Source organism: Procambarus clarkii, chromosome 63 (genome assembly GCF_040958095.1).
Source record: "Procambarus clarkii isolate CNS0578487 chromosome 63, FALCON_Pclarkii_2.0, whole genome shotgun sequence".
Classification (NCBI taxonomy): Eukaryota; Metazoa; Arthropoda; class Malacostraca; order Decapoda; family Cambaridae; genus Procambarus; species Procambarus clarkii.
Genome location: NC_091212.1, coordinates 8,938,023 through 8,957,065, shown reverse-complemented (window position 1 = coordinate 8,957,065; position 19,043 = coordinate 8,938,023). Strand labels below are relative to the sequence as shown.

Sequence of the window (19,043 nt, the reverse complement as noted above, 5' to 3'; positions counted from 1 at the left end):
CTATTCTGCATTTTCTTCCATATCGTTCACTCCAGTACGTTGTTATTTTACTGTGTAGATTTGGTACTTGGCCCTCCAGTATCTTCCAGGTGTAAGATCTGAGGTCTGCACCTCAGCGCCATCTACCTAGCCGATGTCTGGGCCTGCACCAGCCATTGGAGTCAGAATATTCTGTGCTCTCAAGCTGAAACAACTATCTGATATACGCTCTGTCTATTAGTGGATGTTCTCAGCCAGCGCTTTATTCTCAGCACCTGTTAATTTCATTTTGTCTTTATCCCTTTTAGAGTAACGTCACCATTATAATGTTTTATGTTATTTTTTTAATCTTGTGAGTTTGCACTGTACATAGCCAAGGAATTGTCTTATTCTTAATTTGTTTTAAATTTAATTAAAGTTTCATTGTTCATACTATTTGTTTTGCTTGTTTTGCCTTACTTTGCCACAGGACACAACAGCTACGCAGTCATCTTTTTTTTTTAAATGTGATAGGCATTGACACCAGCCATTGGGAGGATAAGTGTGTGTGTGTGTGTGTGTGTGTGTGTGTGTGTGTGTGTGTGTGTGTGTGTGTGTATCACGAAAATAAACACGTGATTAAAAATGTGACAATGTCAGACCACGGAGGAAAAATGGAACAGGAATTTCCTTAAGTACTTTCGTATATTAATACTCCTTCTGAAGATGTATTAATATACGAAAGTACTTAAGGAAATTCCTGTTTCATTTTTCCTCCGTGGTCTGACATTGTCATATATATATATATATATATATATATATATATATATATATATATATATATATATATATATATATATATATATATATATATATATACATATATACCCACACACACAGAGAGGCGTCAGACGCGACCCCAACATTCAAACGGGTTAACGTGACAGACAAATGAGGTAGATTATCTACCTATAAGTCGGTATAGTAACGGCAGCATCTATATCTACTCCGTTTCTCACCTCGGAAACTCCCAAAGAGAAATTCTCATTCTTCTTCTTTTGGTATTTTTTTATTTATAAACATACGTGTTACGGATACAAAGTTGTAAAACGCCGTAATAGAGCCGTTGACGTGGGTAAATACTGAGTTTGCTGTGGTGGGGGAGTGGGAGGTGGTGGAGAGGGGGGGGGGTGTTGATGGGGGGGAGAGTGGTAGGGGTTGTGGTGGTGTCAGCGGCAGTTGTCAAGAACCCGTCTATAATGAGTTAAAAGATGTGCCGGATAGTGGCAGGTTGGGGCCCTGTCAAGGTCAAGTTGGGGGGGGGGAGGGAGGGGGAGAGAGAGAGGGAGAGGAGGAGGGGGGGGGAAGGGAGGAGGTAGGGGGAAGGAGTTGGATTTCACTGTTAAATGATAGTCCCCTGTTCTAGTTGTTTTTTTTCTATTTCCTCCATGATTGGTGTTGCATTAGTCATTGTATTTCGTCTTTGCTTCTCTGTTCTCCAACTTATTGTATTGACTTTGGTCCAGCGAGTTTAGTTATTGTAATGTTGTGCTTCCTCCTTTGATTGTTCATCCTTGTGTCTTGTTCTGTGTTCGCTGCGTCTGGTGGGTCACACTCAGCATGATGGTGGGTCACACTCAGCATGATGGTGGGTCACACTCAGCATGATGGTGGGTCACACTCAGCATGATGGTGGGTCACACTCAGCATGATGGTGGGTCACACTCAGCATGATGGTGGGTCATACTCAGCATGATGGTGGGTCACACTCAGCATGATGGTGGGTCACACTCAGCATGATGGTGGGTCACACTCACCATGATGGTGGGTCACACTCAGCATGATGGTGGGTCACACTCACCATGATGGTGGGTCATACTCAGCATGATGGTGCGTCACACTCAGCATGATGGTGGGTCACACTCAGCATGATGGTGGGTCACACTCAGCATGATGGTGGGTCACACTCAGCATGATGGTGGGTCATACTCAGCATAAAGGCCTGCCAGGGGGGGGGGGGTTATATCTGTGGTAAGTTTATAAGTTTAACTTCATACACTAAAGTTAATATCAGGTTATATCTATATCTAATACATTATTTTAGTCAGACAAGATGACGTCATATCTAAGGGTGTTGCAGACGTCACGTGATCTAGTGCAACCAATGAGAGGAGACCTGTGACGTCATACATCAGTGAGAGAGAAACGCCAATTAGAACCCACAATTTAGCGGGCCTAAAACAGAAAACGGGACAGAATGTTAATTTCATGATCCTCTACCATTTTCTAGTACGGCAAGTTCTTGGCCTTAGGGAGAGTATACGTCAAAATGCGACGTTCTATTATGAGGTCCATGGTGCCAAGGTTTAGTGGGGCACTCAAAACAAAGTCTGGAGTGAGTGCTGTGGAGTGTGACAGAGTTTGCACTCGGGTGCACTGGTCAGAGTGAGACATTGAGAACGGCTGGCTTTCTGCTCGTTTCTACAACTCAGTTACAAGTCCGCTTTAATCTAGAGTCGCAAAATTAACTATCTATGACGTACTGTATTACTGGGTCACTCTTGCATATCAGAACACATGTATATATGCCAGTAGGAGCCATATGTTCTTCATGAACTATATCGCCTCAAGTGATGCTGATGAATGCTTTTTACATAAGGCCGTTCAGGTGTTTGTGGAGAACAGTGCACTAATTGCCATGTCTTCCCCAGGTACGTGTTGGAGTGAGACCTTGAGTGTGGAGGAGGAACCTCTGGCTCCTGAGACACGGTGCCTGCGTTGCCTGCTCCTCCAGGGTAAGTCATCCTCATGCCTATGTCATCCTCAGGCCTAAGTCATTCTCATGCCTATGTCATCCTTAGGTCTAAGTCATCCTCAAGCCTATGTCATCCTCAGGTCTAAGTCATCCTCAAGCCTATGTCATCCTCAGGCCTAAGTCATCCTCATGCCTATGTCATCCTCAGGCCTAAGTCATCCTCAGGCCTAAGTCATCCTCAAGCCTATGTCATCCTCAGGCCTAAGTCATCCTCAAGCCTAAGTCATCCTCAAGCTTAATAGAGTACAATGCTGTTACGTTAATGTTGCTGGCAGTGTGTCCGTGTGTGTGTGTGTTTACTTTTTGTACCTGTAGAATCGCGCTATTAGCTCTTGGAGCCCGTCTTTCAAATTAATCCATTTTCCTGCTATTATGTCTACTACATACATTTCTCTCTAACACACACACACACACACACACCCAGGAAGCAGCCCGTAGCAGCTGTCTAACTCCCAGGTACCTATTTACTGCTAGGTGAACAGGCCCATCAGGTTAAAAGAAACTCTGCCCATTTGTTTCCGTCTCTGCTGTGACTCGAAGACTACGACCTCAAGCGCTGTGTGTGTGTGTGTGTGTGTGTGTGTGTGTGTGTGTGTGTGTGTGTGTGTGTGTGTGTGTGTGTGTGTGTGTGTGTGTGTGTGTCTGGTCCAGACCTCGTGGCTGGTCTTAATCATCAAATAAACTTTGCCAAATTTGGACTTGTTATCAGTATGCAAGATAATGGAAGATAGTATGCAAGATAGTGCAAGATGTGCGAGGTGCTTCATGCATACGTAACGACCCGCCGACGCTGCCTCCTCCTCCTCCAGGGAAGCAAATATTATCTACTTAAAATGTTGCATTTCTTTAATAAATTGAAGTTATGCTACAGTGTCCGCAAGTGTCAAGAAGCACAATTTTCTTTACTTTAAAATTTAGATTAATTAATATATATTGTCATATTAAAACCTGCTTTCATACATAAATTGGACCCGAATTTTGAATAAAGTTGATAAATCCCGACCATTGACCAGCTAAACGGCATGATTTGTCAATACGGAAATCGAGAATCACTAACTTGGAAGACGCCAGAGAAAGAAAACCCAAAAGTTATTATTTAGGCATCAATTACATGGCTGATATAAGTCTCACTTATAGTCAGAGTTAGTTAGAGTCAGAGTTAGGTGAACACAGCCGGTGTGGCCTACCCTGAGGCAGCCTAGCTAGCTGGGATCGAATCCCACAACATGTATAGTCAATGCAGCGGTGCCCACAGAGCCATGACAGTGTCAGGGGGGGGGGGGGTCAGGGGAGGGTCTGGGCCTGCAGCTGTTGACCCGCTGTGAGGCTATTTACCACCTCAGAGCCCCTCCCGCAGCTGACCAAACCCGAGGTAAACTCACCAGGGTAAACACACACCTGTCTGAACGCTCGCTGATGGAGTATTTGGCAACACAGATGCGGTTCGAGCCCCGCGGGACCATCATGAAAGGGGGGGAGGGAGGGAGGGAGAGAAACACAAATCAAACACAAGCTCGGCGCTCGGATATGTTTGCCAAGTGTATATGGGTGTAGGTGTCGGTGTGGGGGCACTGTGTGGGCGACCTGGCCCATTGATGACAACACAAGCCCACTCTTGCATCAACACATTATCAACACTGCAAGAGGGCTTCATCAACACCATCCGTCACTATCACTCACACTCACGGGGAGAGGTTGACAGTCTCCAGGTCATGGGTGTGGTCCTGGGGTGGTGGGGGGGGGTGCAGCTGGGGGCGAGGGAGAGAGTGGCCCACAGGTCCGGGTGCTGGAGTGGGCCCCACGGGGCCTGGTGGTGGAGCAGGCGAAGGTTGGCACTCCTAAATAACGTCTTATTGGGAAGAGGGTTAAGAAGGCGCGGTTGGCGAACTACATTTGTAAATATGATTTCTTGAGAGAAAGTGGTAGTCGACTTGAGGCATATTCGCCATCTTGTCCAGTAAGCTGGTTGAGCGGGGGACGGTTGTGAACACGAACCTCGTTCACCGCTGTGAGGGGCGCCGACACGGCCTGACTGTTGACGGCTGGACGTGAGAGGTTGTCAAGGGGCAGCCGGCTCCGGGTGAGTGACTCCGTGATCTCTTGTACCTTCACTCGAGGTGAGTGTCGCGGCCATTAAGGCATGAGTTCGGCGCGTACTCAAGCTGAGAGATTTCTTTTGGTTCAGTTATTATCCTGAGGAGTAAGTTTATTGGGCAGCGTCACTCATCCTGTGAGTGGACACACCGCCATAGTGACAGTATTGGGCAGCGCCACTCATCCTGTGAGTGGACACACCGCCATAGTGACAGTATTGGGCAGCGTCACTCATCCTGTGAGTGGACACACCGCCATAGTGACAGTATTGGGCAGCGTCACTCATCCTGTGAGTGGACACACCGCCATAGTGACAGTATTGGGCAGCGCCACTCATCCTGTGAGTGGACACACCGCCATAGTGACAGTATTGGGCAGCGTCACTCATCCTGTGAGTGAACACACCGCCATAGTGACAACGGCCCTCGTTGACTTATTATTATTAACATCTTTATTGACCAAATTAATTACAATTTTGCCTAATCTGAGGATTTCAATTAAGTTTTATTAAAGTGAGGATAATGGTGGTATTCATTGTCACGCAGGACAGAGGGTCATACACAAGACAATAGGTCTAAACTGTGGGCGGAAGTACATATATATCATGGTTACAATCAATGTTTTAATGTATGGATATGTGAAATCAACTTTCTACTGTGCACTGCCACACAAGGGCAGGGATGGGTTCATAAGTGATGCAGCTTGGAAGCAATATAAATAAAATTGTTCTTCATTCTTTAAAATGGACAAGCAAATTTTGGGTAAATTGTTGTGATGTCGTCCAGAACACCTGAGTCAATAAAATAGTTACACAGTTGGTGGTACAAGAGGCCAGGAGGTCTAAAATCCTTTACGGATTCACATTCAACAATATAGTGTTCTAGTGACTGCATTAAAGGTTTATCACAGAGTTTACAATCTGAGTATTCTGGTAGTGGCTCAGCCTCACTAACCTGCCAGATGTGCCTATAGCCAAGGCGAACTCCGGCAATGACTACATCACATTGCCTGGTCCGGTTACTGTGCTGACCATACAAATGCCTATTATTACAAAACTTGTCATAGCTTTTAATACTGCAGCTTTCAGGTCTCTGGGCATTTCTTAGTTCTTCTAAGTCTGAAGTAATTTCTTTAATTTTGTATGTTTCTAATAATTGCATTATATAGTCCAAAGTCATAATCAGTGTTTTCTTTCCATTAAGCCTCATTGGCCAGTTGATCTACGAAGTCATGTTTTCAAACTCCAACATGGGATGACGGCGGCCCTCGCTGACGGCGGTCCTCGCTGACGGCGGTCCTCGCTGACGGCGGCCCTCGCTGACGGCGGCCCTCGCTGACGGCGGCCCTCGCTGACGGCGGCCCTCGCTGACGGCGGCCCTCGCTGACGGCGGCCCTCGCTGACGGCGGCCCTCGCTGACGGCGGCCCTCGCTGACGGCGGCCCTCGCTGACGGCGGGCCTCGCTGACGGCGGCCCTCGCTGACGGCGGGTGTCATGACACTGTTACACCGCTGCTACCATTGTAGTGACGGAAGCCGCTATGACAACTGTAATAACCGCTATTGTAATATATTAACACTCAGTCCCTCATACCAGGACCTAAACCATTACTCCAGATGCACTGAACTCTGCGTAGGCAACTTAAGGGAGTAGAGAGCGAGGGTTTGAGAGAGAAAGAGTGAGAGCGAGAGAGAGAGAGAGAGAGAGAGAGAGAGAGAGAGAGAGAGAGAGAGAGAGAGAGAGAGAGAGAGAGAGAGAGCGAATGAGAGAGAGAGTGAGAGAGAGCGAGCGAGAGAGAGAGAGAGAGAGAGAGAGAGAGAGAGAGAGAGAGAGAGAGAGAGAGAGAGAGAGAGAGAGAGAGAGAGAGAGAGAGAGAGAGAGAGAGAGAAACATTAGCTGCTACGGCCTCGTATGACTTACCAAATATGAAATACCGCTGCCACCTCCCTGAGTTCCCGGACCGGAGGGACCCATAGAACTTGTAGATGTATAATATCCTCCCGGGACAGGTGTAGGGAACCAGTGAATGGTAAAAGGACCCTGGCCTGTCACACGAGTAATCCGGAAAGCTCTACTATAGAGTACACGGGAGCAGGGCTGGAACCTCTAGTTCTCACACACCTCCACGAGGGCTGACGGGGAAGGAGTATTGGATAATTAAGGTCACTAGGGGTCAAAGGGGACGGTAAGCCCAGTACCACTAAGATAGGAACCATTAGTACACCCGGGAATGACACTTGAAAATATGTCTTGATTTACCACAGATAAAAAGAAACTTCCTAACTATGTTTCCTAACAGAGGCAAAGATAATGGAATGACAAGGTGCTGGGTACAAGAGGTGTTATCTTGTGATGATTTCGGGGCTTAGCGTCCCAGCGGCCCGGTCCTCAAGCAGGCCTCCTTTTTTGTTACCCCCCCCCCCAGGAAGTTGCCCGTAGCTGTCTAACTCCCAGGTACCTATTTACCGCTAGGTGAAAAGATTCCTCATCACGGTGAAATAAACTCATTTGTTTCCGCCTCCACCGGGGATCAAACACGGAACCTCAGGACTACTAACCCCGAGCGCTGTCCACTCAGCTGCCAGGCCCCCTTACACGGCCTAAGAGAGCCGGACTTACAGCCCCTGTTGTTCCACGTGACCTGGAGACGATGTTCTTCCTGGCGCCACAAGCACACTCCAGCCGTCTCTCCGTGTTCTCTCCCTGGGCCTGGGGCCAGATTCACGAAAGCACTTACGCCAGCACTTACGAAGGTGTACATCTTTCCTCAATCTTCGACGGCTTTGGTGACATTTATTAAACTGTTTACAAGCGTGAAAACTTGCCAATCAACTGTTGTTATTGTTGTAAACAGCCTCCTGGTGCTTCGGAGCTCATTAACTGTTTAATAATTGTAAACAAAGCCGCCAAAGTTTGAGAAAAGATGTAAACGTTCGTAAGTGCTTGCGTAAGTGCTTTCGTGAATCTGGCCCCTGATCTGTTCTCCAGCTGAACCAGGCGAGTGAGGTCTTCACCTTACCTTTGACGGATTACGTTGACGGCATCTGGCGACCTCGTGACAGCTCAACCCTTGACCCCAGTTGACCTGTCACAACCCTTTTACCCCAGTTGACCTGTCACATAGTTAGCGTCTCCCAGGTGTGATTTTCCCATTGTCTTGCCCCGACCGTCTGGCGCCACGCCCCTGTGGCTGTTCTGCTGTTCATGTCCCAGGCTCTACACGGCCCAGGCTCTACACGCCCCAGGCTCTACACGGCCCAGGCTCTACACGGCCCAGGCTCTACACAGCCCGGGATCTACACAGCCCAGGCTCTACACGGCCCAGGCTCTACACGCCCCAGGCTCTACACGGCCCAGGCTCTACACGCCCCAGGCTCTACAAGCCCCAGGCTCTACACGCCCCAGGCTCTACACAGCCTGGGGTCTACACAGCCCAGGCTCTACACGACAACAGGTGGAAACTGAGTACTCACATGAGCCACAGAGACGTTAGAAGGAACTTTTTTAGTGTCAGAGTAGTTAACGGATGGAATGCATTAAGCAGTGATGTGGTGGAGGCTGACTCCATACACAGTTTTAAATGTAGATATGATAGAGCCCAGTAGGCTCAGGAATCTGTACACCAGTTGATTGACAGTTGAGAGGCGGGACCAAAGAGCCAAAGCTCAACCCCCGCAAGCACAAATAGGTGAGTACAAATAGGTGAGTACACGCCCCAGGCTCTACACGGCCCAGGCTCTACACGGCCCAGGCTCTTCACAGCCCAGGCTCTACACGGCCCAGGCTCTACACGCCCCAGGCTCTACACGGCCCAGGCTCTACACGGCCCAGGCTCTACACGGCCCAGGCTCTACAAGCCCCAGGCTCTACACGCCCCAGGCTCTACACGGCCCAGGCTCTACACGGCCCAGGCTCTACAAGCCCCAGGCTCTACACGGCCCAGGCTCTACAAGCCCCAGGCTCTACACGGCCCAGGCTCTACAAGCCCCAGGCTCTACACGGCATGAAAGCAAACCAACATTCCAGGCGTCATGATGGTCTTCAGGAGCAGTGAGGCTGAGTGTACACCAACACAGTCGGGCTCTACCCAGCCGGGCTCTACCCAGCCGGGCTCTACCCAGCCGGGCTCTACCCAGCCGGGCTCTACCCAGCCGGGCGGCGGCTATAGAGTCACGTGTTTACTTTCCCTATTGTAAGCAAACTTTATTTTTTTATTTATTTATTTTTTTTCAAAGTACTTTGAAAGTACGTAAAGAACTTACGCATTACTTGAAAACGATTGATAAGAGCTCTGAATTCCGCGATTTTTTTCGCATTCTGTAAGTAGCGAATATTTCTGCTGACAGAGTTTACAGTTAGTCAAGTCTACATCAGCAGGTGGTGTAAACTGCCAGAGGTACTTGTAGCCGAGCCTAAGCCTAGCAGTGGTAACATCTAGAAGTCTGCTAACATTATTGGATGACCCATAGACGTGCGGTTCTTCATGCATAATAGAATGATGATAGATGGAGCAACTGGTGTGAATGTCACCTTGCCTCAAGTCTACGAGATTGTGTTGATGTTCCCGGAATATTGCTGCCCTCAGGCTGCTCAAAGGCAGTCCAAGATGGTCATCAACTCCCTCTTTACGAGCAAAAGTCTTGGCCAACTCATCAGTTCATCATGCATTCGGAGACCAATATGGGAAGGACTCCACAGGAGTCAAACTCTGACTCCATCATTGATTATTTCATTATATCTGTGTCTAGCTTCAGAGATAAGCACGTCACAGTTATGCCTTGGGGAGCTGAGGGCAGTCAAGGATGACAAGGAGTCACTTACAATTAGCGTGTCAACTTTGGACTCATATACGCGCTCGAGTGCAAGGATTATGGCAACCAATTCTGTCTGAAGAGTGGAGGCCCAGTTACTTAGACGCGCTCCACACTCATGGGAGAAGGAACCATCTCTCCCTGTCACAACAACTGCACTTCCAGCTGCACCATGGGACTGATGCAAGGATCCATCAGTGTAAATAATTTGGGAGAGGCTCCGGAGCGCTCTCTGACTACAGCATCAATTTGGCTTGAGGCGTTGTACTTTGTTTCCTGTTGAAGCAAGACTTGTTCTTTGATCAGCTTCTTGGCTGAAAAAGGGGGTTGGGGGAGGGGGTAAGAGGAGTGCAATTTGGCAAGGGGTGATCTCCCAGGGTGCAGGGAAGTGCCCTTGTTGTCTCCCGTGGTAGAGGTCATGAGTATTATACATGTTGAGAACATTTGACTTGCCCGAAACGCTACGCGTACTAGTGGCTGTACAAGAATGTAACAACTCTTGTATATATCTCAAAAAAAAAAAAAAAAAAAAAAAAATTGCAGTTTTGGTAATCCATTTGGAGGGAAGCTGACCTTCAAGAAAGAAGTCTTGGATCTAGGATTAGATTCACGAAGCAGTTACGCAAGCACTTACGAACCTGTGCATCTTTTCTCAATCTTTGGCGGCTTTGTTTAGAATTATTAAACAGTTAATGAGCTCCGAAGCACCAGGAGGCTGTTTATAACAATAGTTGATTGGCAAGTTTTCACGCTTGTAAACTGTTTAATATATGTAACCAAAGCCGTCAAAGATTAAGAAAAGATGTACACGTTCGTAAGTGCTTGTGTAACCGCTTCGTGAACCTGGGCCGCAGGTGTATGAGAGGTTCGTCATTTTAGCAAGTGTCTCCGGCAGTCTACTGCCTCTCGTAGCTTTGTCCACTATCTCGTGTATTTACCAACTCTCAAACATTGTTTTCAAAACTTTTGAGAAAGTTGTTTTAAACACGTTTTCAAGTTGTGTGGGTTTTATAGGCGTGTATGGGGAACTAAGTAGATGAGAGAGGGGTAGGTGAGTGGACGAGAGGAAGGTAGATGAGAGGGAGGTAGATTGAGTCTACTGAGTGTGACCCTTGTTACTGCTGGGAGTCCTAGCCGGGGGGTGGGGGGGGGGGGTCGGCCCTGGTCACCATGCTTGCCCTGTGTCCTCACCCTGTGTCCTCACCCTGTGTCCTCACCCTGTGTCCTCACCCTGTGTCCCCGTCCTGTGTCCTCACCCTGTGTCCCCGTCCTGTGTCCTCATCCTGTATCCTCACTCTGTGTCCTCGCCCTGTGTCCTCACCCTGTGTCCTCGCCCTGTGTCCTCACCCTGTGTCCTCGCCCTGTGTCCTCACCCTGTGTCCTCACCCTGTGTCCTCACCCTGAGTCCTCGCCCTGTGTCCTTACCCTGTGTCCTCACCCTGTGTCCTCACCCTGTGTCCTCACCCTGTGTCCTCACCCTGTGTCCTCACCCTGTGTCCTCGCCCTGTGTCCTCACCCTGTGTCCTCACCCTGTGTCCTCGCCCTGTATCCCCTACCCTGTTCCCCCTACACTGTCACCCCACTCTGTCCTTCCCCCCCCCCCCCCCCGCCCTGTCCCAAATCCTTATCCTGATCCCTTCCAAGTGCCATATAGCCCTAACGGCTTTCTTGGCGCTGTATCCTGATAGCTCCTGTCCCTTCCTCCAGTTTCCCGTCGCGCGTCTCTGTCAACACCTGTCTCGGGCTGACGGTACAACTCGTCCCTCCCAATACACCGTCGCATGTTGACCAGACCACACACTAGAAGTTGAAGGGACGACGACGTTTCGGTCCGTCCTGGACCATTCTCAAGTCGACAGTCGACTTGAGAATGGTCCAGGACGGACCGAAACGTAGTCGTCGTCCCTTCAACTTCTAGTGTGTGGTCTGGTCAACATACTTCAGCCACGTTATTGTGACTCATCGCCTGCACACCGTCGCATTTTAACCATTTAACAAACAGTAGACGCCTGAGAAGGGGAACAGGTTAGGTAAGTTCCGGTCAAGGAGCTGGCGTCACCACCGCAGTCATCAAGACTTTTCTTATCCAATTACTAAACCTGTGCATCTTTCCTCACCCCTCTGGCGGCCTTGTTTACGGTCATTAAGTAGAGTTTGATGAGTTACGATGTTGTAGTCATCAATGATGACCCTGGGTTGTGAAGGGTCAAAGTTCTTAAACGGCTGAAGAGTTCTAAACAAAGCTGACATGATTATTGAGAGATGCCACACCTGGCAACACTGATGGTGGTGCCACAATGCCACACCTGGCAACACTGATGGTGGTGCCACAATGCCACACCTGGCAACACTGATGGTGGTGCCACTATGCCACACCTGGCAACACTGATGGTGGTGCCACAATGCCACACCTGGCAACACTGATGGTGGTGCCACAATGCCAGACCTGGCAACACTGATGGTGGTGCCACAATGCCAGACCTGGCAACACTGATGGTGGTGCCACAATGCCAGACCTGGCAACACTGATGGTGGTGCCACAATGCAGCACAATACAACTCCATGCACAGGAGCTGCAACAACACACAGGAGCTACAACAACACACAGGAGCTACAACAACACACAGGAGCTACAACACACAGGAGCTCCAACAACACACAGGAGCTGCAACAACACACAGGAGCTACAACAACACACAGGAGCTGCAACAACACACAGGAGCTGCAACAACACACAGGAGCTACAACAACACACAGGAGCTGCAACAACACACAGGAGCTACAACAACACACAGGAGCTCCAACAACACACAGGAGCTGCAACAACACACAGGAGCTACAACAACACACAGGAGCTACAACAACACACAGGAGCTGCAACAACACACAGGAGCTACAACAACACACAGGAGCTGCAACAACACACAGGAGCTACAACAACACACAGGAGCTACAACAACACACAGGAGCTGCAACAACACACAGGAGCTACAACAACACACAGGAGCTACAACAACACACAGGAGCTACAACAACACACAGGAGCTACAACAACACACAGGAGCTACAACAACACACAGGAGCTGCAACAACACACAGGAGCTACAACAATGCCCTTCAAGTGCAACAATCATATGAGCACGTCCGCTACCATCATGATCAAGCTGTCATAACGAATATTCTTGAGTCGACGCCCGAGCGGCTCTATATATATATAAATATATATATATATATATATATATATATATATATATATATATATATATATATATATATATATATATATATATATATATATATATATATGTATATATATATCTGACATTGTCACATTCTTAATCACGTGTTTATTTTCGTGATATACACACACACACATATATATATATACATATATATAAATAATATAGATTTAATGGTACCAATTGTAGGGACCCACAGCCTCAGTGAAGGTAACACAGAGCATTCACAGAAAAAACTTGCCATATAACTCAGAATACGTAAGAGTGTTCACTTCTCCTACCACCCCCCTTTTTTGTGCACTTTATTATACAAAATTAAACAGTTACATATCTGATTGTTTACTAAAAGAGAAGAGGATATTAAGGGAAATTTGTTTCCTAGAGGCTGTAGATTTCTTCGAACTCCTCCAACGCCGGGCAGGAACCGGGGATGGAGCAGACGTTTCCCCCTCTGGATCGCTACACTGAGGCGCTGGAAGCACGGTTCAGCTCATTCCCTAGAGTGGAATCATCTGTTTGTGTGTGTGTGGAGATTACAGGTTCCTTGATAAAGCCTTGTTGCTTGTGCATTGTTAATCGCCTGGAGAGAGAGAGAGAGAGAGAGAGAGAGAGAGAGAGAGAGAGAGAGAGAGAGAGAGAGAGAGAGAGAGAGAGAGAGAGAGAGAGACATTGTTGTCTTGCCTATATGCTGAGATCGTTTATAGGCAATCAGTATATAGGTATATTGGCAAACAATATATAGTATATAACGATATCAGTATATAGGCAAGACAGCAACAACGTCCCTCTCCCTCTAGGCGATTAACGATACACAAACAACAAGGCTCCATCAAGGAACATATAATCTCCTCTCACAACCAGATCATCACCAGAGACATCTTAACACTGAAATAATCGACAGGTATAACAGCAGCAGGAGACTGAACATCAGCGAGGCACTACACCAGTTGATTGACAGTTGAGCGGCGGGACCAAAGAGCCAAAGCTCAACCCCCGCAAGCGCAAATAGGAGAGTACACATGCAGGCGATGAGTCACAATAACGTGGCTGAAGTATGTTGACCAGACCACACACTAGAAGTTGAAGGGACGACGACGTTTCGGTCCGTCCTGGACTCATTCTCAAGTGAGTACACATCAAGAAGTTGAGACCAGCAGTCAACAAGCAGCTAACGTATAATTACATTCAAGCCACTTGAAGACCCAGAAGTATCGGAGAGACAGTCTACAATGACCCTACTAATAATACCCCGTGATCCATCTAGTCATTGATATATTTAATACCCTCTTGTTATGGCATTCATCCACTACATCACCCAATGAGTATATAGTCAGAAGGTAAACACGGTAAAATTGTCTTTGAAAATGTAAGGTGTACCTTGCGAAACACTTCCCTAGGCGTCTGAATATAATAAAGTATAAAAATGAACTTTGGAGAGTTAATTTTTCAACTTCCCTCGACAGTGAAGAAAAACGTAAAAAAAAAATTGAGAAGATTCGTGTTAGAATCACTAATCTTACCCAAGCCAACATGCAACTGAAAACTCCACACCCCAGAAGGATTCGAACCTAGACAGCCAGGAGCACTATGCACTATGGCGTACCTGGTTCTTTAACCACTAGACCACACGACTCTACAAAAATCTTGGTAGTCGTTGGACGACTAAGGACTTTATCCAAGATCCGCCAGCGTTCTGTGGTCACCTCGGGCATAGATATTACATCGAATCACTTCACGATGGAATATAGTGTACAGTCGTATGGTCTAGTGATTAAGGTACTAGATATCTTGAGGTTATCTTGAGATGATTTCGGGGCTTAGCATCCCCACGGCCCGGTCCTCGAACAGGCTTCCATTTTGTTACCCCCCAAGGAAGCAGCCCGTAGCAGCTGTCTAACTCCCAGGTACCTGTTTACTGCTAGGTAACAGGGGAATCAGGGTGAAAGAAACTTTTTGCCCATTTGTCTTCGCCTCCACCAGGGATCGAACCCGAAACCTCAGGACTACGAATCCGAAGCGCTGTCCACTCAGCTATCAGGCACCCTTGGTACATCGCGCTCCTGGCTATCTGGGTTCGAATCCTTCTGGGGTGTGGATTTTTCAGTTCTATATATATATATATATATATATATATATATATATATATATATATATATATATATATATATGTATATATATATATATATATATATATATATATATATATATATATATATATATATATATATACATACATACATACATACATACATACATACATACATACACACACACACACACACACAAAAGAATAGGGGTGGTAGGAGAAGAAAATATAAGTGTTCAGTGAGAATCCACAAGGTCTTCTCTGAGTACTCATTATTTTCTTCCTCGAGGCTATGGGTCCCTACACTTGCACCAAAGGTGGTACCCTCCACAACTTGGCCTATCTGTGCAGCTGATAGGCTCCTCCTCTTGATGCAGCTCCTGTGCATTGTTGCGCATTATATATATATATATATATATATATATATATATATATATATATATATATATATATATATATATATATATATATATATACGTGGAATTCACTTACCACACCAAGCATATAATTTAACATGGCAGTACATGGCCCACAAAGCAGCCGAGTCCATCAATATGTTCAAGCAACCTGTGATTTCTGGGACTTAAAATAATAATAATAATTACCAAACGTGTCTGGAAAAAAAAGTTTTTTTTTTGCCAGTGTATTCATCATGCAGCGTCTACGAGCACAGTGTTACGCAAGATCAACACAATTTGAAAACCAAATACCCATCAGCACGCAGCCTCATCCTCCTCAAGTTTCAAAACGTCTAATTTAAAGAGTTTTACGATAGCCTGTCAGGAGAACAGGCTGCTATCACCAGCCTAGGCCTACTTCGTAATACAGATAATCTTGTTAATACTAACATACGTTGGCTGTAATGAAATACACAGAGGATAACCGTAACTTTTCTAAACTGGAACTGCTCTTTAACCGGATAGAACACCACTGGCTTCCCTCTCGTTCCATCACTAGCATATGGCCATGTTTCTTCTCGTTAATAAACGCACTTCACCTTCTGGAAAAGATAACAAAAACATGGAAAAATCCTGAGAGTACTAGTTGGCCTAACAAAACCCTCTTAGGCTACTTGTTGGCCTAACAAAACCCTCTTAGGCTACTTGTTGGCCTAACAAAACCCTCTTAGGCTACTTGTTGGCCTAACAAAACCCTCTTAGGCTACTTGTTGGCCTAACAAAACCCTCTTAGGCTACTTGTTGGCCTAACAAAACCCTCTTAGGCTACTTGTTGGCCTAACAAAACCCTCTTAGGCTACTTGTTGGCCTAACAAAACCCTCTTAGGCTACTTGTTGGCCTAACAAACCCATCTTAGGCTACTTGTTGGCCTAACAAAACCCTCTTAGGCTACTTGTTGGCCTAACAAACCCATCTTAGGCTACTTGTTGACCTAACAAAACCCTCTTAGGCTACTTGTTGGCCTAACAAACCCATCTTAGGCTACTTGTTGGCCTAACAAACCCATCTTAGGCTACTTGTTGGCCTAACAAACCCATCTTAGGCTACTTGTTGACCTAACAAACCCATCTTAGGCTACTTGTTGGCCTAACAAACCCATCTTAGGCTACTTGTTGGCCTAACAAACCCATCTTAGGCTACTTGTTGGCCTAACAAACCCATCTTAGGCTACTTGTTGGCCTAACAAACCCATCTTAGGCTACTTGTTGGCCTAACAAACCCATCTTAGGCTACTTGTTGACCTAACAAACCCATCTTAGGCTACTTGTTGGCCTAACAAACCCATCTTAGGCTACTTGTTGGCCTAACAAACCCATCTTAGGCTACTTGTTGGCCTAACAAACCCATCTTAGGCTACTTGTTGGCCTAACAAACCCATCTTAGGCTACTTGTTGACCTAACAAACCCATCTTAGGCTACTTGTTACCCTAACAAACCCATCTTAGGCTACTTGTTGGCCTAACAAACCCATCTTAGGCTACTTGTTGGCCTAACAAACCCATCTTAGGCTACTTGATGGCCTAACAAACCCATCTTAGGCTACTTGTTGACCTAACAAACCCATCTTAGGCTACTAGTTGGCCTAACAAAACCCTCTTAGGCTACTTGTTGACCTAACAAACCCATCTTAGGCTACTTGTTGGCCTAACAAACCCATCTTAGGCTACTTGTTGGCCTAACAAACCCATCTTAGGCTACTTGTTACCCTAACAAACCCATCTTCGGCTACTTGTTACCCTAACAAACCCATCTTAGGCTACTTGTTGGCCTAACAAACCCATCTTAGGCTACTTGTTGGCCTAACAAAACCCTCTTAGGCTACTTGTTACCCTAACAAACCCATCTTAGGCTACTTGTTGACCTAACAAACCCATCTTAGGCTACTTGTTGGCCTAACAAACCCATCTTAGGCTACTTGTTGGCCTAACAAACCCATCTTAGGCTACTTGTTGACCTAACAAACCCCTCTTAGGATCAACGTGTCCTCAGGAAGGAGGTACCCTCCAGGGGGCCAGATTCACGAAGCAGTTACGCAAGTACTTTCGAACCTGTACATCTTTCCTCAATCTTTGACGGCTTTGGTTACATTTATTAAACAGTTTACAAGCATGAAGACTTCCCAATCAACTGTTGTTATTGTTATAAACTGCCTCCTGGTGCTTCGGAGCTCATTAACTGTTTAATAATTGTAAACAAAGCCGCCAAAAATTGAGGAAAGATGTACAGGTTCGTAAGTGCTTGCGTAACTACTCCGTGAATCTGGCCCCAGGTAATTAATTAAAGAATACTACATAATAAGTGCTATTCTCAACTTCTTATGAAGCCTTAAGTTAGGTTGGGGTTCCTTTCATTAGATTTGGTCAAGCTAATAAAGTATATTCTCAAGCGTGTGAAATAAGATATTTGAAAAATATTATTGTCCTCCCTATAATTTAATATAAAAAAAAATTCTTCAGACCGTTTTTCAAGGAAAACGAGTTAAGAAAACAACATTTCATAATTTAAACGATTTATAAATATAACATTTATAAATTTTAAAATTATAAATGTATTTATAAATGTATTTTATAAACTCATTTTAAACATAAATGTATTATCAAATTTATAATACATTTATGTTTAGGACAAAGGATCACTTGCCAGTGGGTGAGCAGACTGTTATTGGAACCGTAAATATACTTTCAGATCATCACAAATATCTAAGTAAATATCCAGGTGTTAAACAAGGGCGGCTGAAGCGGGCACTGGAATCACTTTACCCTGAGAATGGGCGGCTTAGGCTACCTGCTGACCTAACAAACCCTCTAAGTTGCTTGCTGACCTAACAAACCCTCTAAGTTGCTTGCTTACCTAACAAAATGTTCATAGGCTACTTACTGACCTAACAATCCCTCTTAGGCTACTTGCTGGTTTAACAAATCCCTCTTAGGCTACTTGCTGGTTTAACAAATCCCTCTTAGGCTACTTGCTGGTTTAACAAATCCCTCTTAGGCTACGTACTGCCCCAAAACAAAAACTCTTAAGTTACTGAGTAAGCAAACCCATCTTAGGCCTACTTACTGACCTAACAACACTCTCCTAGGTCACCAACTGACCAAGCAAACTCTCCTAGGCTACCTGCTGACTTAACAACACTCTCCTAAAATTAAAAAGTCAACGGCAAGCAGTTGAACCAAATCCAGGGAAGCAGTATCTCACTCTTCTCTACCTAAGCCAAGTTAAGGTACATTCTGGCTCATGTCGTACTCGCTGCCACTGGCACCCTTGGAGCAGCCACTGACACCCTTGGAGCAGCCACGGGCACCCTTGGAGCAGCCACTGGCACCCTTGGAGCAGCCACGGGCACCCTTGGAGCAGCCACTGGCACCCTTGGAGCAGCCACGGGCACCCTTGGAGCAGCCACTGGCACCCTTGGAGCAGCCACTGGCACCATTGGAGCCGCCACTGGCACCCTTAGAGCTGCAACTGGCACCATTGGAGCAGCCATGGGCACCATTGCAGCTGCCATTGGCATCAGGAGTGCTTCTGACACAGCTTTTAGCGCACGCTAAGCCTTTTTTTAGTGTCAAATGGAATTTGTTGG

At 46.3% G+C, this 19,043-nt stretch overlaps 1 protein-coding gene across 1 annotated transcript in view; it reads right to left on the bottom strand.

Moving 5' to 3' along the window:
• LOC138354461 (uncharacterized) overlaps positions 1 to 1,844 on the bottom strand; it is a 4,698-nt gene extending 2,854 nt beyond the window's left edge. The window contains exon 1 of the mRNA XM_069308657.1: positions 1,820 to 1,844. Within this exon, the coding sequence (XP_069164758.1) occupies positions 1,820 to 1,844 (25 nt within the window). The remainder of the gene's footprint in view (positions 1 to 1,819) is intronic.
• Positions 1,845 to 19,043: the final 17,199 nt, after the last annotated feature.